Genomic DNA, 21,079 nt, shown 5'->3' on the forward strand with positions numbered 1-21,079 from the left:
CCTGCTGCTGTACCCCCACCAGAAGTTCCTCTTCCTCCACCTATAACAGACATGGCTTCACCACTAGTCCCACCTCCACCTCAAGGATTTCCTTCTTCGCCAACATCACCTAATATACCACCCCCTCCCCCATGCCTTGTTCCTCCAACCCCACCACCACCCCCAGTATTGACTGGAGCAGTAATATCCCCACCCCCACCTCCTCCTTTGCCAAACTCAGGTGGAACTCGCCCTTCTTCAGGTAAGATTGAGCTCAATTCATCAAAAGTATGCCTAGTTATCATGTTATGAAAAATCTATGTTAACATTATGTTTCGTAAAGATTTTTATGGCCAATCAGGAAGGCATCTTTGGGTTACATCTCACTGAGCAGTCTTTTCAAGTGGCTAAGAGGGCAACAGTTAGCAAAAAAAGAAGAGCCATACAGCCATGCAGGAGTTTTTAAATAGAGAACCTGATTTTTACTTGTGTATATGTGTTCACGCCCTGCCAAAATCACTGAAATTATTAAGTCGCAACAAGAACAGGTAAAAAATAGATTTTTTTTCTCCATAAGGAAACACGTCTGAACTTCTATAACAATAACAATTTGGAACCAGTTTCAAAACAATTCCTGATGCAATGCGACTAAAACCAATGCTTCTTCATTTGATCGTGCATGTTTATTTGGCATTTTCAAACAGCCATAGTATTTTGATGAAAAGAGTAACCATCCCAATTCCAGAGACAGAATCGGTAAATGGAGACTTTACCTATATCACTTACTGGTGGAGACAAAACGGACTAATAAGTAACCACAAGAAATGCGAAGTCATGTTAATCGGCACAAGGAATTCTTTAGTTACATCCTATGACTTTTTTCTAGATGGTAAACTAGATAGGGTGCACATAGATCATAACCTTAGTAGGAATATATGCATAACTCCATAACCAACTGTTCAGTATCTCCCATTAAATTATATATTTACCTATTTTATTTTCACATAACATGTCTTGTAATTAGCTGCACAGTTAGCTACAGACACGTGCTAAAACCCATGCTGCTCTAATATGAAAACCAGAAGGGAGATTCAGGAAACAACTAGTATGTAGACCCCGCAAAACAATTTGGCAAAGGATACAGAATGAGCAAGAGTATTGGTTGTGCCAAGGGTTTCTTTTAGAATGCGGTGATGGGTAAAAAAAAATAATTACCGGTACTTAGTTATTGTGGACCCCTAGAAATGTGGGTTAGGCTCCTAACTTTTTCTTAGGCAGCAGGAATATCAATATACCAGTAATATTTGCAACTTTGCATTTAAGAATAATACCGGTAGTTTGATTTTGTCGCTGAAGTTAGTACATTTGTAATGCTATTTTAGTTCAGACTTACAACAGTGATTGCTCAATTTAGGGACTGAGGATTGCCTTGTGATATGTGATATGTTTTGAGGGCTGTTTAAAAGCTATTTACACAAATATTTTTACAAAAAGAAGATTGTTCCATAAATTTGGTGCTGCCACATAAAAATAGCAAAGGAAAGGATCCCAAGAAATAGGAAATTTAAAGCTACTTGACATTTTCTTTTTCTTTTTTTTCAGTTGAAATTTAATGTTCCTTAATCTCTTACATTCCCTCTGGTTTCACACATTTCCCATCTCATCAAATAAGGTGTTTTCTTTCTCCATTTTTTCCAGATGGAGCAGAAACTTATGAATCTATAGTTGGTAAGATGGTTTGCATGAATTTTGTTTGTTTGGTTGACATCACCCTGGAGGTCTTGACTTTTATTCCTGACAGTGAAAGACTAAGGTAGTCATGAATTATTGTAAAAGTTCTCAGTCAGGTCTGCATAAAGAGAAGCATTTCCCTTTATTTCACCAATAGTGCAATTTCCAAAAGAATCTTTTACTCCAATAACACGTTTGTCATTTCTTCATATTACAGTCCTCAAGAAAAAAACACGTCATTCACCATGACCCTGACCATAACCTTCCCTAGTCCCCAGCAGTATCGATATTAAAGCGGCAGTGTCACGCTATTTTAGTGAAACGTCAAAACACCAAAAGACCTCTTTGCATCAATGAAGACCAAAAAATAATGATGTGGTTTTGTTACCAATAACCATTGAAGTGCACTGAAGCTATGCTTTGTTGTTAGCGGCCAAGGATGGAAAGGATGGAAATGGATTGAAACTCTCAAAAACTGGCCAGTTTTTTCAATTTTGGAGTCCGCAGAAAGTCGCCGAAAATTAAATACAAATAGCTGTTTGTGCCATAAATACATTTCATATCTTGTCAGTGGGTTGTCAGCAATATTGTACGTGTGAGCTAAGTACTAATTTAGATTTTTACCCAGTTTTGACATAAAAACAGCAAATTTTAGCTTGACAGTGCCCTTTTAATCCTAATACTAATTCCTCATTTGTATAGCAAATGCAATCTATAGAAGGCTCTAAAGAGCTTTACAAGAAAACAATATCAAACTATAAAAAATAAAGAAATCAAACGTAAAAAAACTTATGACTGTTAAAAACTATAATCAGTAAAATGACGACAGTAAAAGTGTTTAATGTCAGGGTCCAGAGGAGGCTAAAAATTAGCAATATGAATCAAATAGGTTTTCTGTTTAGGTTTAAAATACTATTGGCTTAGGTTTTTAGCAGATCTAATTTCACATGGAACAGAATTCCACCATTTGTAGGTGCTGCAATACTGAATGCATTTTTCCAATAATGATCAACACACTTTATGTCCTAAGAGCATAAAGTAATAATTGTTTTTGATTCTGAGTTACTCCTGTTTTATTTAGATGCATTAAGTCCTTTACCCCCACCCCCACCAGCTGACGAAGATTTTTACCAAACACCATCTGCATTGCCAATGCCAGCACCTCCAGAGGATATGTACCAGACACCTCCACCACCAGTAGATGAACAGTCCTGGATACCTGAAAACTACATTGAAAAAGGTTGGTTTGTTGATAGCGTACATAGGAAACTGCCCTTGGATGTTGTGATGAACATGCTTGCAGTAGTGTTCTTTATGGAGGACATGAAAAACTAGGCAAATACCCCATTGATGTAATCACCAGAACTGAAACATAGGGTTAATCACAGCTGAGCAGAAACCATGACATCCTTGCAAAAAGTAGGCAACTGAGTTCCATGGTGTCATGGTCTGAAATGTTTGGCCATTGATATTGGCAAGAGCTGTTGAGGTATCCCTGCCTAACATTCAAGACTAATTAAATGAAATAAAGCATGTCAGGAATGTATTATTTTTGTCTTTGCTATTCACTTGATAGGCTACATTGACCCACTGGCTACAAGCAAGTCTCCTGACAAAAGATGATTTAGATGATTGTGACATGCCCAAAGGCTCTGACTAAAATATTTTTTTTCTCTTTCTATTCAGTGGTGTCTCTTTATGAATACAATCAGCAGAGAGATGACGAACTTACTTTTGCAGAAGGAGTTATCATATATGTCATTAAGAAGAATGATGATGGATGGTTTGAGGGTGTAACTGAAGGAGGAGCTACTGGTCTCTTCCCTGGAAACTATGTAGAGACATGCCTTTAACATAAACATCATTTTTCTTTGCATTACAAGTCTTTGTTTTAACACGCAAGCTAATGAAAATTGAAGAATTTTTCAAACTGCAGCACTCCTAAATGCTGCTGGTGATACAGACATTCACATGTAGAAGACATTGTAATAAAAATTGTTATATCAGCACAGTTCAAGCCACAAAAAATATGTAAAAGGAATTAGAGGTACTGTAACAGTGAAGCTTCTCTACAGAACAGATATACTTTATAGGGGAATACATTGAGATCATTTTATGTGCACTGACAATGTTTGATTTTGATGATGTGTTTAGTTTTGGGATTATTTTCTCACATTTTAGATTTGTATGAAAGTTGCTGTACCCAAGTGATAAAACTGTATGCATTTATCTAGTATGGAAGTAGAGGAAAATACTGGTGGTTTGCCCTTAATTCAAGTTAAAGTTAAAGTTTTTTTTCAAAAATTAAGTTACATTTTTACAATGTACACTATACGTGCAGCCTTCTCAAAACTGGCCTGTCGACAGCTCAATGAGCCGCCTCCTCAGAAAGCTTGACCGTCTCCTTCCAGTCAGAAAATGTCAGACACAACACATTTTTAGCTCGAACGTAAAGTCACTGGAGATTTTATAAAAGCTTGAAAAAAGCTTGTTTGACATACAAATTCGCGTCTGCACTATTTTTTTGTTGGGCACATAAATATGTTTATTTAACTAACATTACATTATTTCTTATCAGACTCCATGCAAGTGTCAATTCCATGTGTGAAATTTTGTCACTTTAAATCCCCCAGATTGCACTAAATTGCATCTGAGTGTCTAAATTTTAACTAGAAAGCCTTCGCTACTTTGACCATCATACACATTTTATAACCTGTACTGTAATTATTTTATCTTGTAACCATGTTTTTTGACTATACTTTTCTTTCTATGTTAATTTTATCTAAATAGTGTGAAATAAATGAACCATGAACCATCCCTAGGGGGGCATCCCCCCAGACCCCTCCAGAAGCTTGCGTCCTTTGGGCACTCACTTGGGTGCCTTTAGCACCAAACGATTTCCACTTTCCTTATGACCTGCTCCCCAAAAATATTTTGAGAAGGCTGTACGTGTATAGCAATGCTAATCAAGGGGTGTAGTGTAATGGTATACACGAGAGTCAACTTACAAGACACAACATGAAGATAAATAGAAACCTAACGGTACATATTGCAATTACACAATAGACAGACTGTAAAAAAAAGTTGCATTGTTACATAAATATTAAAATAAGTGGATAACTTTAAAGGAATAAAACGAATTATTGTTCAAATGGTGGATAGCACTATCTTGGATATATGTGTGCTTTGAGGTGGCTCAAGCCAGTTTCAAAGCTTTCAAGTGACGTTCTTATTAGAAGGTTTGCCACTACAATGCGGTATCACATATTGGCAATGTTATGGTACCATAAGAAACACCAATTATTGCTGAGCAAGATCCGGTCATCATTGTGGCATAATAAGTCACCATGGCAATGGGAACGCCCTGCAATAACACCCTTTATTTTGTCTTTAGTCGCTCATATCTCAAAAACAAACTCTGTGACCCTCATTTTTGTATTGCTGGGAAGTGATCAGAAGGCCAAGATGAAACTTTATTCAAAGTTGAAAAGGAGGCTCTGATTCTGCAGTACAGATGTTTTAAAACTTTGCAGAAGGTTTCATCTTGGCCTTCTGATTACTTTCCAGCAGTAAAACAATGGTGGTTACCGAGTTTGTTTTGGAGATATGAGCAACTAAAGCCAAAGCATACAGTGTTTTTGCTGGGCTTTCTCATTACCAAGGTAACTTATTACACCATGATAACACAATACAATACAATACAATACAATACAATACATACTGAATTGGCCGCTCCCCATAGGGGCTTTTCAGGGCCAATAAGTCAATGAAACAACAGAACACAACAACTACAACTGTTAAGAATCCCAACTGGCCGGAGGCAAACCAGTTGGCTATTTACAAGTGCAGCTGAGAAGTTGAACCAGGGACTACCAGGATCAAATTCAACAAGTGGTCAGAGCGGGTCTTGAACCCGGGTTCTCTGGATCTCAAGGCAAGTGCCCTAACCACTGGGCCACACTGCCTGCTGCGACCGCATTTTGTTCATATGGTACCGTAACTAGTTGCTGTTATGTGTTTGAGTATGTAGTGCCAATCTTTCTTAAGAGAGTGTTTTTTCAAAGTGTTGAAACTGATTACAGCCACCTTAAGCTTGGATCAGTACCAGTGGGTCTCTTCACATTTTATGGTGCATGTCAGGTGTCCAGCATTGTCCCATCTCTTGAACTAAACCCAACTATTATCTGGATCACTGTCATAATTTGCTTAGGAAGAAAAATTTCAGTCTTAATTGGTTGGTAAAAGATGCAGCTCAGGTGTTTTCAGGCTCAGGGCCCATTGTTTTTGTTTTATGTTTATTTGTGTCCCATTAATTATTATTCTTTTCCTTCTCTGGAATCATAACAATTATCAAAAAACTATTGAAATAATTTCCAGAACTCAGAGCACAATAAGAAGTTTAAAAGATGAAATATTTTATCAGCCACAATAAAGTTTGAATGTAAGAAAGGGCTATATCACCTTGATGCAGGTCGTGAGGGGTGTAAAATCATATCGCAGATGTTAGCTAATTCGTTAGTTTTATTGTCTCTATTCAAGGAGGTCTTTCATGGCCAGATCTCCATTGACTCCCTTGTGTGATGTTTGAACGTGTTACTTGCCATTGACAGAAATTTTGTTCTGATGCAATCCACTGAATGCCCCAGGAGGTGACCATGTTCATAGATTGTAGTCTTTGTGACATTGTCTTACGGGGATGGGGTAAACTTTTCCAAACTTTTTTAGTTTTTTTAATCAATTCTAAAATTAATGTCCATCATTGTATTCCCTGTTCTCATTTTGAAGTCCTTACCCATAGATATTTCAAACTTTTAACGCGCATGACCTTCCAGGGGAAATCGTGGTTTTTTTTCCCGAAATATACTTCATGTCAGAACACCATACGGTCAACCGTACTTGTTTTGTCAGCAGCATGTTGCTGAGGTAGTATCGATAGATTTTTTGATTTTTGCCAAATGGGGATTCTTTTTTCGAGATGGAGAGTAAGTCTTGCCTTTTTCGCCTTTTTTCAAATTCGTAGGGGCTTTGGTCTTCGTTGAAATATGTTTAACTTTCCAAACTAGCATACAATGTGGGACAAATGGCGTTATTTTATGATCAGGGACATTGGCCCTTGATTGCAGCTTTTAATCAAAGTAAGTTGTCGTTTATTTTGTGACAGAAAAAAACATCGTTGGGGGAAGTGTTGGAATCCATCGAGAAGGTAAGATTTGAAACTTTTTTTTACAAGTAAAAATGAAATGTGATACACATGCTAATTTTGACTTTTTGCCTTAAATTAATCTTCATGAACTTGTCAAAGCGTTGCAGCTGTCCAGTATTTTCGAACAAATTATGCTAATTTATCTTGAATTTCCTGCTCGTTTCCAAAAACATTTCGATGATAATTCTTTGGACAACTTCCGAAATTTTGTTTGTTGTGACTAAACGTTCAATAGAAATTACCAGTAAAGCAGTTTGTTGTGAAAGACAAACTGGGAAATTTAAAAGAGAATTGAATAATTCATGATTTTATGTTAATTAAAAGAGAATTTTGCAATGTTATGTCTTATTGATTAGTTCAATCTTCAGATATACAAATCTTTTTTTGTCCACTTTACGACTTTAATAAATAAATAAAACGATTAATGTTATTTTTATCTTGGAATCTTGTGTTGCAGGATCTAAAAGCCTTGGAATCAAGTCAAAAGAGAACAGAGCAACTAAGAAAAAAGTTCATTGGCTCTTTAGTCTTGTACTCCATTCTGCTATACATTATAGCAGCTCTTGTCTGTTACTTTTATGACTTCCCCAAGTCTTGGAAAGCAAAAGCCATTCGTTCAATTCCTCTTCTTGTATTCCCTCTTGCGTAAGTATTATTAAATTGTATTGTTTCAAAATTATTACTGGTGTCTGTTCTTGTTACTGATGTGAGCTGAAAACTAGGACTACGATTTTCAAATATGAGCAAATAATTGATTGATTGATTGATTGGTAACATGTACCGATCATACCTTGGTTATCTGGATATCACAAAATTTGATTCAAATGATTAAGCATACCATAATTTACTCAGAACAGGGTGGATCTTATTTTTTTTATGGGGAAAACGGTTTTTCTCGAAATTCCAAAAAAAAAAATAACGATTTAACCCTTTAAGCCCCGAGGGGTTCCCCATTGACGAGTAAAATCGTCTGGCGTTAGACAGAGTAAAATCTATAAGTGCCATTTGGCACTATCGGGGCTGAAAGGGTTAAAAAATTATAAAAAAAATTGCTTACATATACCTTGCTTCAATCTCGTGTTTCTTTGTCTCTGGTACAGTTTCTGGGTCGATTAAGAGCGATTTAGGTGGTTGGCCTTGAGAGCACCCTAGGGGGCAACGCCCATCGCGCATTGCAACTCCTACTTACCACAATGCAACTTCTACTTACCACAATGCAACTTCTACTTTTAAAAGTTGTGAGAACACTGAGTCTACACCTCTCCTTGGTCATGTTTGTGTTTGGTGGCCAGTTGAAGTCTGATGTCTGATCAAACAGAGTCGATAAAGTCGTTTAGCTTCAAAAGAGACTGTTGGACCATGTCGGTGGGGAAAGGAAACACACTTCTAAATGGGTTTATCAACTGGGTTAATCAGGGTAAATTGACCACCATAGATAAATTTGAAAGCTGATATTTAAATAACCAATTATCAACCCAGTTGACAAACCCATTTCTGTTATTATACAGAGGATGGGTACAGAGGATGCGTATCTTCCCGTAGAGTGACCTCTCCATTTTCTTTTGCAAATAACATATATCTGTTGCATGAGATGTTTATTAGCATCAAGTTTGTCAACACTTGAAAACAACTCATCCTCCAAGCCCAATGCACATGCTCAGAATCAGTAGCTCCTTCTTATGGTGCTACTTAATCCAAGTCGTCATTTATACCTCTTTCTTCACTAAAAGAAAAATAACTTTGTCAATGATTTGCTGTTTATTGTAGGGTGTACTTATTGAAGAGGGTGCTTCATTATGTTTTTGTGAGCAGGATGAGTAAGAATGGTTGGTACAACTATTCAGTTTTTTTTGGTTTTAAGCAAGCAAGCCATTATTCTTGTAGCAACTGTTGGTATTTTTTGTGTCATTATCTTGCAGCAGGAAGACTGGAGGAGTTAAAAGATAGGAAAAGACAAGTTGTAAGTTGTTCATAATCCTGTGGGACGTAAACGAACCCGCACACTTGTCGCAAAGAGTAGGGCATGTATAACCCGGTGTTGTGGTCTTTCTTCTGTGGTGTATCATGGTTGGGAGGGTAAATTGTCGGAGAGGGCTGTAAGTTAGAAAACTGTAACAGGTTATTACGTCTCCCTCTTTAAATAAAGATATCATATCATATCATATCATATCATATCATCATATCATGCTTGAGAATCTGAGTGTCACTTTACTGGTTCTTGATAAGGTTTTGGACTGACAGGATACAAGTGTTGCCTATGGTAAAATCTCAATTCCTTTCTTAGTGATGGTAAAGCACAAACTTACTGTATCACACCTGGATATCCTTGTTTGTACTAAAAGGCGTTCCACATACATGTAACCACAGCAATGTTCATAAGTCCAATAATCATCTGTGTTTCAACTCACCAAGTCATCCTCACAAAGTTGTGTATCGATCTGAGGGCTTGATCCTTTTTGTGCAAACATGGAAGCTAAGGACTTGAGGATTTTGGTAAATAATCCTTGCAAGTGGTGTCAACCATTATATCATGAAGACCAGTCCACGTGTATATGAGACTCAACCATGTGCCCTTTGCAAGTAGGGTGTTGGTTCTTTAACATCCTCAAGAAATTTAGAAGCATTGAAATGTTGCAAGCCTGCAGCCTAATAGTATACCTCATGGAATTTGATTGTCTGGGTAAAAGTAGTCCTGAGAAGGACTGTTGGCATTGACTGATGTTTTGACAACCTGAACAGAAGTCATCTTCAGAGTCAACTGACGGTTGGAAATTCAAATAAATGTAGTGATGCTCTGGTCTGTATTGTGATTGGTAGTGGGAAAAGTAATGTTTTTGGTTGTGAGGATGGTGAGTGGCGATTGTTGCATTTCAATCCAGTTTGTAAGTGAAGGTCACAGTGGCTTTGTAAGTCAACAGGAAAAAGTTATGTGTAGTAAATCCTTACAAACTGGATCGTTATGTACCAATCACCACTCACCATCCTCACAACCAGTCACATTGCTTTTCCCTCTACCAATCACAACACAGACCAGAGCATTACTATATTCGTTTGAATTCCAAATGTTTCTTTACTCTGAAGATGACTTCCGCTCAGGTTGTCAAAACGTCAGTTACTGCCAACAGTCCTTCCCAGGACTACTTTAACCCAGACAATGAAATTCCATGGAGGTACGTAACCCCTGCATTCAAACCATTTTCAATATTTAGGCTGATAGTATGTTGCTTGTTTGAGAAATGAGAAAGCCTTTCCATTATTTGTTGTTGTCAAACCAAAGAAAGCACTCTTTTGTGAGTGATTACAAGATCAAGACTATTCTAGCAAGGATTGCATTGTAAATGCCAGTCACTACTGGCACCTTAACTCATTAGATCAACCAGGTTTTAGGACATATTGCATCCTAGACCCTTTTGATCCCAAGCAAAATCATTCAAGAACTTGACTCTTTGACCAGCCTATTTGCAATCACCAAACAAAATAATAATTATCAATCTTAAATTGTAATTCTAAAATAATTCAATGGGCCATTTCCGAGTTCATGTCTTCATCCTCTTCAAAGCAAGTCTAAGTGTGAAGTTTTTCTTATGAAAATTAGCCCATTGACACCTAAACCGGCCAAAACCGGCCGTGCGCGATGACCCCTGAAATACCTAAACCGGCCAAAACCGGCCGCACAAAATGGCGTCTTGATCGGAGTTGATCTTAGGCCTCTACCCAGTCTCCCTTAGGAAATCTAAATTTTCTGTTGTTATGGAGATTTAGTAGGATAATTGACCAATCATTTGCCGTGTTGTGAGCATATTTTGACAGCTGATAAGAGACCTCACAAGGGCTGGATTTTTGCCCTTTCGATCGCGCGATCGAATTACGCGAAAACAACAGCCGATGCGCCAGATAGCGCACCGAACGATGGGGATATTCATGCTTTTTTTTTCGGATTCGGAGGATCTAAGGGATCTTTTATGGTTTTCCTGTAAGAGGAGGGGATACTAGAGACAACAATTTTGATTTAGATGACTTTAAAAGTGACGAAGAAGACGGTGAAAACCAAGCGACCGATGATAAACATGAAGCTCGCTGGAATGATCAGGTCGATAATATTCAAATTCCAGATTTCGTGGCAGCTACTGCTCTTTATTTCGTTTTAGATAATCGTAATGAATTAAATATTTTTCTTAGTTTTCATAGGAGATGATCCATGGGAATTAATGGTAAACGAAACGAGTTGGTATGCCTGTCAAAAACTCTTAAAATCCCCGAGCGCATTGCCCTTTTTTCATCGAGTAAGCCGCGCAGAATTAAAGGCCTTCGTAGCAATTAACGTCATAATGGGCATTGATTAGCTCCCGAATTTAGCTTTATAGTGATCAACCGATGGATTTTTTGCAAATAACAAGTTTTTTTTTCCTAAAACAAATTTGTAATCGAAGGAATTTTCGCCTTCGGTATACCTCGGAAGATCGGTATCCTCAACAAATAAATCAATCCGATCGTGCGTTTATATTCTGCAAATGCGAGAAAACTTCCAGCGATTTTCTCTGTTGTTTTTCTTGTGTTGTGTAAGTTATCTTTCAGTCAAAGTTTTCGAAAGAGCATTTTTGTACACAATTTGACCTTGTTTGTTCTCTCATGAAACATGATAGTGATCAATTAACTAAATTAATCTTGCGGTTTTGTGTATTTTGACAAGCAGAAAAACACGTGGTGAAATTTTGTTCGGCAGTGGCGTTTTTTCCCTTTTTTTTGCACTTATACCTGCAAGAAAACAAAGCGATTGGAATAAATTTCAAACAATTTTTATCCATTGAGTGGTTAGACTTAACTGTAAATTGCATGAGGCATATTTTGAGTTATAATAAATATTTTTCAAGCGCTTTGTTCAGTTAGCGATCAAAAACTTTCTTGATTGCTTAACGCGCGCTGCTTCGAAAAATTCTACCTTTACATTTTCAGTTGAGCCTTAGGACGTGTTTTGAATCACTTTTTAGCAATATTTTTACATCATCTGGAAGTTCACTGTTTCTTCTTCAAGGTGAACTTAATTCTAGAACTCAGTATCTTGTGTACATTTACTGCGCATATGGTTTATTTTTAACGCTCGCTTTCCAATGCAAAACCTCGAAAATTTCCCAAGTTATCGTGCCCAACAAAACAGCGCACGCGAATGAATCATTGGGTTAGTTTAGTACATTCATATTTAAGTAGACCTAATTACCATCACAAATTAAAACCTTGCACTTAGACTTGCTTTGAAGACAAGGTGGACATGAATTCAGAAATAGCTGGTTGTCTTTTAACGTAAGCATCTTATCATTATTTTAAGCTCGAGGAGGTGATGGAAAAAGAAACATACAAAGCTGCAAAAGATCTTTTGGATAAATATGATCCCAATTCAGAAATAGTCAAGGTATGAAGTATTCCGTACCTGTTACTATCATCAGATTCCGTAAAATGTTGTTATTGTTATTGTTGTGTGATATGGTAGACAGATAAAGCTTTACAACAGCATTGTAAAATGTAGTTAATGGAGCGTGACTCATTAGAGCTATCCTCTCTATTTGTCACGTTATTTTGTAAACATTACGCAATGCAAACGAGACATGAATGGACTCCTATATTCTAACAATTCCAACTGAGTTCCTTTAGCCTTGTCTTAATACTGTCTGCTTACCGTTATATCCTTCATCTGGATTGGCGGAAAGCCGCAACTATCCCCATTCATGTAGCGTTGAGCACTACACAAGTTGTTTGTATTAGATTAGTCACCATTGGTTTAGTCCTAGAAATTAGTTTCAGTATAAAAGGTTTAGTTAAGTCCAAAGTATCACTCTGTGAGCTCTTTAGTTTACTGTAAGGAGTACCTTTACCATTTTTGTAGTGTGTCTTAAATATAAATACCCGCGGGAACTGCGACATAAATGTTGTATGAAACAACAGTTTAATTACTAGCATATGACTGGAAGCTCAACAACCTTGACATCCACTCAAAAACCCTGTTCAACAGAGGCGCTCATAGCATGGGGGTTCCCAGTGGTGACAACTGTCGACCTCTATGCACTTCCAAGCTTTGCAGTCCTGTGCCAGAGTACAAATTTCATGAGGAAGGGAGGGAATTTCTGGATTGATTAGCTTTGCAGCATATTCGTGGAATAGAGTTTTACGTCCACCAGGTTTTGGTTTACCATGTGTCGGGTGGTATTTAGAAATAAGGTCTCCCTGGGGGCGCCAAAGACAACGGCCTAAGAATCTGATCTATCTATCTGGGAAGGGGAACTGTTTCCGTTCTATTGAAGACTTTATCGTTGCTAACATGATCAGTACTTGTACATAAGAAACGTTAAACTGCAAAATAGTTCCATCAAAATAACATACTTTTAATTTGCCACAGCACTCTGTTGATTCTGATGGTTATGCTCATATTAGAATTTCTGTTGTTAAGGTGGAGAAGAGAGATTCTACAGTGACATCTCCTGTCCCTGCTGTGATGCAAAGTCCATCTAGTTCAAAAGGAACAGGTCAGTAAAAGGAGCAAGGGTAGGTATAGGGTAGCCCATTTATTCCAATAAATCCCCCCCCCCCCACCCAGGTCATGTGATTAAACGGTGCTCTACCTTTCACCCGTCAAGCCATCTGGTAGCTTATCAGTCACTATAGTAGTTAGTGCTACATGGTCTGTAGAGCAGCAAATAACTATTTTTAAAGGTCATTACAAAAGTTTTTTGTGGATAGTTGCACTGTAAGTGCAAATACCCATATTGTTGTCAGGGCTGTATGAGTGAGCGAGTGAGTGAGTGAGTGAGTGTAAGATTTGTAGGGCTGTAGAGCGTGCATGAATTACAAAACCAATGTACGGTTTTCTTGAATTATAACACTTGACATTTGTTTGCAGCTTACTTCTCGCCTTTCTCCTTTATTAATTATGAAGTTATTGTCAAATTAACAGACATTTAAATTCTTAAATGTCTTAAATCAAAAGCACTCTTTTCCCATCTATGGATATTGTCACGCAAGCTCAAATTCCACAGACATTCTGCAGGTCAAATAAACAAGAAAAAAATTCACCAGTCAACCATAATATTTTTACTCTAAAAGACCAGGTCAATGTCTCTGCCTGCATCGGAAAACATTCAACAGTAATTTTCTTGCAACAGAAAGAAAAGCAGTAGAAAACTATTTTTATCTTTATCGTTGCAATCGATCAGCAAAAAATGGAGATTTCATCACCTTGTTTGTGTTCAAATTCCCATGGCACTGTGCGCAAAATTAATAGAAAGATGAGCTCTTCTAAAAAAACGAAATGTTAACTTATTTCCCACATGTCTAAATCTTTTAGTTGTCGACTGGAAGTGTACATTCCACAACACTACCTTAATTTTGTTTTTATCGTTGGGATCTGACTGGTAAACATGTGGACAAAAAAAGTCTTTGTCTGGTGATTTCATTATTCACACAATTTTTTGCTTCACTTTTCTTTTAAAAAATTACATCTTTATGAAAAATGAGACATGTTATAGGTGAGAGGGAAAACGAAGCTGAAAAGCTCTTTCAAATCCTCATGTCATTTAACAGCCTTAACCTTTTGACGTCCAAACCAGCCTAAACCGGCCAGACTTAGTATTTTACTCTAACGCCAGACGATTTTACTCGCGGGCATAAATGATGAGACAATCAATCAATTACCTCGCCAGAAATAAACAAAGGGAATTTGTCACTTAATCGATGACAACAAAATGATACGATACTTTGCGTGACATTTGCCATTTCCTTGTTCAGGTAAAAATACAAAAATGCACTCAAACTTTAATCCCTTGTAAAAATCCAGCGGAGTTTGACACTGCTAGGCAAATTGGCACCAATATCACACAACAAGACCAGGGTGTACCATGTGCACTATACACATGTATGCAATTCGTACCTATTTTAATAAATTTGTTATAAATGATTTAATTTTTTTTGTCATTTGAACTGGTATTAGAGAAAGGCAAGACCAAGAGTAATGTATATTTATTTGAATAAATGAAATCATTTCAAATGACTTAATAATAAATGAGATGAAACTGTGGCAAATTAAGTTCACAACATTCATAGCAAACTCTGTATCTGAAATGCCAATAAAATAAATGCTATTTTAAAGTGTAGCAAAAGGTCGAATCTGAATTGATTTTTGAAATTAGTTCACGATCCAGGCAGGCTCTGCAAATAAAAGAGTCGATGTTGATGTTAAATTGAGTTGTTGTGATCTTTTCACTTTACAGAGCTTCGACAAAGAAAGGCTTCCTCCAATGCAGAGAGTCCAGGAGGTCCTTTATACCGCACCATCTCTGAACCCTCTCTTTTGGAGTCCCCTGCAGAGCTTAACCAATCATGCAGTTCAAGGCTGATGAATGGGCCCCTTGGAGCCAGGAAATCAAATAGTCTTGTGGATATATCTTCACCAAACTCAGGCAAGAATGTTTACATTTTCTAATTCTTCTAATTTGAGACAGTCTTCTGTATTGTGCAAAACACATCAACATCAATAAATTTGCAAATTAAATATAAGAAGTAGGTATGATTCTCATGTTGATATCTTGGACTCAGAACACCAGATAATGTTTCTGGCTTTACCAATGGTGCAGCATATTTCTGTTAAACTATAGAAACGGAAAAAAATAATGTTATTTTATCCTTTGATGATGATGATTATGAGGATTTGCAGTGAAGGTGAAATTCTTTTTGATGTTGGTGACCATTATGTAATGTTTAAAATGCTGCTACAAAAAGCGTGTCCCTCAGGAGTCCAAACAAAGGTTGAAAATGTGAGGGGAAGATATTAGAATACAAGAAAAACAAGCCAGGCCTCATTACTATTCTTTATGTAAAGAATCTAATGAGGAGTGTTTTATCGGGTTTAACGCTCACGCATGTGACGTTTTATCAATGTTTTGATAGGCTGTTGGGCTTATGCATTAGTAATGAGTTTCTGAGGATGACTTATATATTATTATTTGTACATTACATAGATGTAAAATCTCTAGCATCACCTGTTAGGGCAAGCCCACATGGCTCACCTGGGTCAAGGATGAGACCACCACAACCGATCTTACCACGAGAGAGGACTGCTATTGATAAGGTTTGCTTTGTTTTTATGCACTGGTAAATTTCTTGATAGTGTGCACATTACAGTCACTGATGATGCTTTTCCCTTACATTTACCATCAGGTAATAGAATACCTTGTTGGTGATGGTCCAAACAATCGATATGCTCTAATTTGCTCAGAGTGTTGCTCACATAATGGAATGGCTCTGAAAGAGGAATTTGAATACACAGGTATTAAAAAATTTTGTTAAGGATTCTTGAAGAATTTTTGCCTGAAACCCTAATTGTTTTTGCCGGATCTTTGCATGTATTAAGAGATCTTTACTGAGATTGTTTTGCAAGTCATGAAAATAACCTCATGAATCCTTCTAAGCAGTTTTAGTGACTAAAGATCTTGGGAGATCTTTTTTGAACATCTTTCATAAATCATAATTACAAAGATCTCAATCTTAAAGAGATTCTTTGAAAGATTTTACAGTTATGCAGTGCTTGAAATCAATAAAAAATCCAGGTTGTCCCTCTTTCAAAAGCCACGCAACCAAACCCGTGAATTAGGTTGCCCTGATAAATCCTTGGTTGCAAATTAGGAAACCCCCTACAATTAACTGCACTCTCTGTTGAGATGCAACCTCGTGCCTATGGGGCTTGAGTATCCCATAGCGTGTGCCTGTGGTTTTTATATATGTTTGTGTAGGATTTGACTTTGTTTTTGGACTGTGGCTGCACATGTGTAAGATTTCTTTGTCTTGTACAAGGCAGCCCAAGTCGGATTTGAACTCATTATCACCTCAAAGGCAATCGTGATGACCATGTCAACGCCATTAACAACAGTATTAAATGTGAACAACCATTCTACAATCACATTTTAACCATATGGTTGGGTCACAGAATGTGGACTTACGACTATGGAATTGAACTGGGTATTGACCAAGATATTGCAACATCAAAAATCATTGAAATGCAGTGAATTTAAAGGCAATCAGCTAAAATTCCTTTGAACAAAGTGTAGTCTACCCTTAGCCTCTTGTTTGTGGAGGTCTGGGTTTTAAGGGGCTATATCACGCAAAATGATGTAATTTCTAACCCTAAAACCAATATTATTGTCCCCAGAGTTATCTCTCCCTCCAGGGGCTTTTTTAGGGTTAATGAAACAAATTAGCAAGAACACAAAGTCTTTTTTCATTCCTATCCAAGAAGCTTAACGAGGCATTACCTATTTCAACTTTACTTAGTGGTCAGAGCTGAAATTGAGCTCCAAAATTTAAGTCTGGCCCCCTAGCCATGTGGCCATGCTGTCCCATTTACATCCCTTTCATCAAAGATCTTGTGTACTAAGGAATTATATAATAGGTGTGAGGATCACATCTATCTTTCATGACACGTTTAATGTTTGAAAATTGGGTATCAGATCCTATGACTAGCTTGAAATACTGTTAGTAAGTTTGAAATGTGCAGGGAGGTAGCTCATTTCTCATTAAATCACTTATGGGTGTACGTAAACTTGTAAAATTAATAATCCATTTCATAGGAGTGACAGGTGACAGAAATGGCAGGGGGAGGTTTCAGATCATGTGTGTACCCCTCTAAATCTTGCTGCAGTTCAAATTTTGGTATTCTCTATCTAAATTACAGAATAACCATTGTGTAATAATAATATTATTCTCTGTATCACACATTTATATCCCAAGTCAGGTTAATTCAGTGGTGGAGATAGATCTTTATCATATTCACAATGGCTATTCGCATTTGACTTACCCTCAATATGAGTGGGGTGGTCTCAATGCGTATTAAGTTAACTTAACTTAAGACACACTGAGACCACCCCACTCATATTGAGTAAGTAAATAAACAAATAAATTATGTGTTTTAGCATTCAGATGCTGTTATTGTTATCACTTGAACCCTGCAAGAAAGCATCGCCCTGTTGCTCCAAAGCTAGACTTTGACACCTGGACAACACCAAAACATGCTTCTGCACAGGGAATGATTGTACAACATCGAAAACCAACGAATACTACACTAGTCAAGCTGAAAGATGATGGTCAGTGCTAAATACCATATGTTCCCGTTATTATTGTTCACATTTTTGACCCCAAACTCTATTTTATTATGTGTTTTGCTCAGATGGTAATGATAATAGTAATTTATATTATAAAATAATTAGGATAGTGCCTGCACTTTCATTGGTCAATAGCTGTGTTTGATGAGAGTATGGAAACACGGCTGTGACATCACACGAATTTTGATTGGTTATTTTCTTTCAGGCGTGCGTTTTGATTGGCTGGTAGGAAATCTGAGTGTGTATCAAGAAAATCTATTTCAATCAAAAATTTTCCTTCGTCAGTTTCCTTCATTTGTCGAATTATCTTTGAGAAATATTTTATAACAGCAATAGAGGACTTTTTTCCGTTTTTCCATAGCCTTATCTTAACACTTAGAGAAGTTGGGAGAATTCTCGACAGTTATATATGCAAACCCTCGACTGTGTCTGGGGTTTCCATAACTGTCTCAAATTCTCCCAACTTACCTCGTGTTTAGATGAGGCTATGGAAACACGGAAAACGTCCTCTATTGCTTAAATAGTAACAATAACAATAAGGAGGAAATAGACACTGTTGTTTCTGTCTTAATTGATGCATTAGGATCCACACCAAAAAGGCTGTGTTATAAACTTGACAAATGCTGGACAGACATTTTGATTTATCTGGTTCTAAAAGAACCTATACCCCAATATTTTCCAAGGTTTATATCTTTGGTCTTCTCTTTTTTTTAAATGGAAGTTTCTCACCATCTTTTGTCTCCCTTGAAACTAAGCATACCAAGTCCTTTGTATGAATATGAGCCTTGTTGTATCCAGGGGAAAAATGAGAAACTGTGTACTAATTTTTCAGCAGAGAAGACAAGTGACAATGTTATTGGTAAGGTTGGTGTGCAAGATCAAGTTGACAAGCCAAAAGGTATGACGTTTCAACAATAATTGTTTATAGTTATATGTCAGACTTACAACACCTATTATTATAACATCAATACAAAATCTTTTCCAGTATGTTCATCTTTCAGTAATTGAGTTTACAGTAGTTATTACAAAAGGAAAGAAACTTTATTTAAGTGTTCAGTCGTTCTAGCGCAGGAGCACTAATTGGGGACACTGTAAACTGAAATTAACAATTAACGCAAATCAAGTCAAATGTTGGTTTTTGCTGGTTTTGAAGGAGAGGGGAAAACTGGAGTACCCAGAGAAAAACCTCTCCGTGCAGAGTGGAGAACCAACAAACTCAACCTACATATACATATGACGCCGTGTCTGGGAATCGAACCCGGGCCACAATGGTGGGAGGCGAGTGCCCTCACCAGTACACCATCCTCGTACCCTACAACGTAAGCGACACTTATGACTGCCTAGTGCTTTTTTTCATTTTGTGGAATTAGTAGTAGCCAAATTTTGAGCGGTAAACCCTAAGTTATCAAAATAGTAATTCCTTCCATTATTTCCTTCAACGTGTGTTACAAACACCCTACTCTTCTTTGCCTTGCAGGTGAATTTTCAAACAAGCCAACAACATTGTTGGAAAGTAAACAAAAATAAGAGGAACATTAATTGACTCAAAATGTGGATTTTTTTCTGGATGTATAAAATAAGATAGAATCAAATTAATGAATTATCATTTATTTATGTGGTCATAGTCCAATGGTGGAAAAATCATTGGTACTACAAAATTGTGGAAGAAGGACATAGAAGATCAGGGGTAAAGTGGTTCATCCAAGGAATGCGCTATTGCTATTCAAGTGACCGTAAAAACAACAAACCAATATTAAAACGGTTGCAAGCAGCGAGGTGAACCAATCAGAACCTGGTAAAACTCGCGCGTGTAAATGTACCAGTCTCAATCGGTTCATTATTTTGATCAACTGAAAATCGCTCTTCGTATGGAATCATTTTCGAAAAAGTGCCACAAATTTAAAAAAGAATTGTGATCAAGTCATGGAAGTGAGGATAAAAGGAACAAGGGCAATGGTTGTAAAGCTTAAACAAACAGAATGCCTTCTGAAATTCTCGTTTTTTAATAATTCAGTAAAACAAACGTTTCAGTTAGGACTAAAAATTTTGGACTTTAAACCAATCAAAACTCGAAGTAATGACACGCAGCCGACACAAAGCACGGGAAAATGTGCACGCAGGAGCCACGATTGGTTTTGGTTTCACTTCTGATTGGTTGAAAATTTGAACCAATCACTGAGTGAAGTAATGCAAAACCAAAGCAATTCGCTAATTACTTTCGACACTCAATTGAAAACAGCTCTACTACAAACTCGGTCGACATATCACGCAAAGTCAGGGAATCGAGCCCGGGAAAATTATGCAAAGCGGTTTCTCCCAATGTTGCGCCAACCCTGCTTTCTTCTTCACGTAATAATCAAACCTGGTTTTATTGGTGGCTCTTTAAACCGGCCAGTTCAACCAGGTTAAGGATTATAAAACTGTTACTCTAAGTACTCTAAAATTGAGCAGCTTTTAGTTACTTAAAAGTATTGTAAAACTAAAACTTAATTTACTCCAAATTGAGCAGCTTTTAGTTATTTATTGCTAGGAAGATGAAGATATTTTGTTTGAAATAAATAAATTTTATTAATTCTTTGATGTGTTGGTGTTTATTGCCAACTCATTCTCGACACTCTTTATAGGGAAGTGCTTCGCATGGAACCCCGCGTCCCGTTCGCACCCCGTCCGCCCTTTTGGGTCTTCGTTTTATGGTATTAAGTGCTACTGTTGTGTGTTTCTTTTTTTTTTTTTTGGAAGTCAAACCCAATAAAGCTGTTAAAAAAACAAAAAAAAGTCACTGCTATATACGATTATCATTATTTCATGACATTGACAGTTGGAAAGGAATTATGGGAATTGAACATTTTTCTTTTAAAATTCAACCCAGATCTTGGAACGCGAAGCTACGATTATTAGCTTATATTACCCGTCACCGCTCCTAACCACTCAACCACCGAGTCACCGCTTGCTTCAATAAAGTCTTACACACAATGATCGGGCTGTAAACGTGCGCAAACACTCGCTAGCAAATATTTTACACAACTAA

The 21,079-nt window shown here is 37.2% G+C and overlaps 2 protein-coding genes across 3 annotated transcripts in view; both read left to right on the top strand.

The window, feature by feature from the left end:
• LOC138042098 (abl interactor 1-like) overlaps positions 1-4,862 on the top strand; it is a 7,001-nt gene extending 2,139 nt beyond the window's left edge. Inside the window, exons 3-6 of the mRNA XM_068887850.1 lie at positions 1-241; positions 1,678-1,707; positions 2,792-2,950; positions 3,397-4,862. The exon at positions 1-241 is cut by the window's left edge and continues 224 nt beyond it. Coding sequence (XP_068743951.1) covers positions 1-241; positions 1,678-1,707; positions 2,792-2,950; positions 3,397-3,563 — 597 coding nt within the window. The 3' untranslated portion in view covers positions 3,564-4,862. The remainder of the gene's footprint in view (positions 242-1,677; positions 1,708-2,791; positions 2,951-3,396) is intronic.
• Positions 4,863-6,576: 1,714 nt separating this feature from the next.
• On the top strand, positions 6,577-20,626 carry LOC138042185 (endoplasmic reticulum junction formation protein lunapark-B-like). Of its 2 annotated transcripts, none has more exons than XM_068887990.1 (13): positions 6,577-6,692; positions 6,872-6,913; positions 7,371-7,558; positions 8,681-8,739; positions 8,833-8,873; positions 12,237-12,320; positions 13,353-13,428; positions 15,169-15,357; positions 15,916-16,025; positions 16,115-16,223; positions 17,863-18,033; positions 18,884-18,949; positions 19,529-20,626. In XM_068887990.1, the coding sequence occupies exons 1-13, from the start codon at positions 6,666-6,668 to the stop codon at positions 19,576-19,578; spliced, it is 1,212 nt and encodes a 403-aa protein (XP_068744091.1). In that variant the 5' UTR covers positions 6,577-6,665; the 3' UTR covers positions 19,579-20,626. The 2 variants fall into 2 exon arrangements, with proteins under 2 accessions (XP_068744091.1, XP_068744098.1); XM_068887997.1 differs by having other exon boundaries at positions 6,578-6,692; positions 18,887-18,949.
• The last annotated feature ends 453 nt before the right edge of the window (positions 20,627-21,079 follow it).

This window comes from Montipora capricornis, chromosome 1 (assembly GCF_036669925.1).
Source record: "Montipora capricornis isolate CH-2021 chromosome 1, ASM3666992v2, whole genome shotgun sequence".
NCBI lineage: Eukaryota > Metazoa > Cnidaria > Anthozoa > Scleractinia > Acroporidae > Montipora > Montipora capricornis.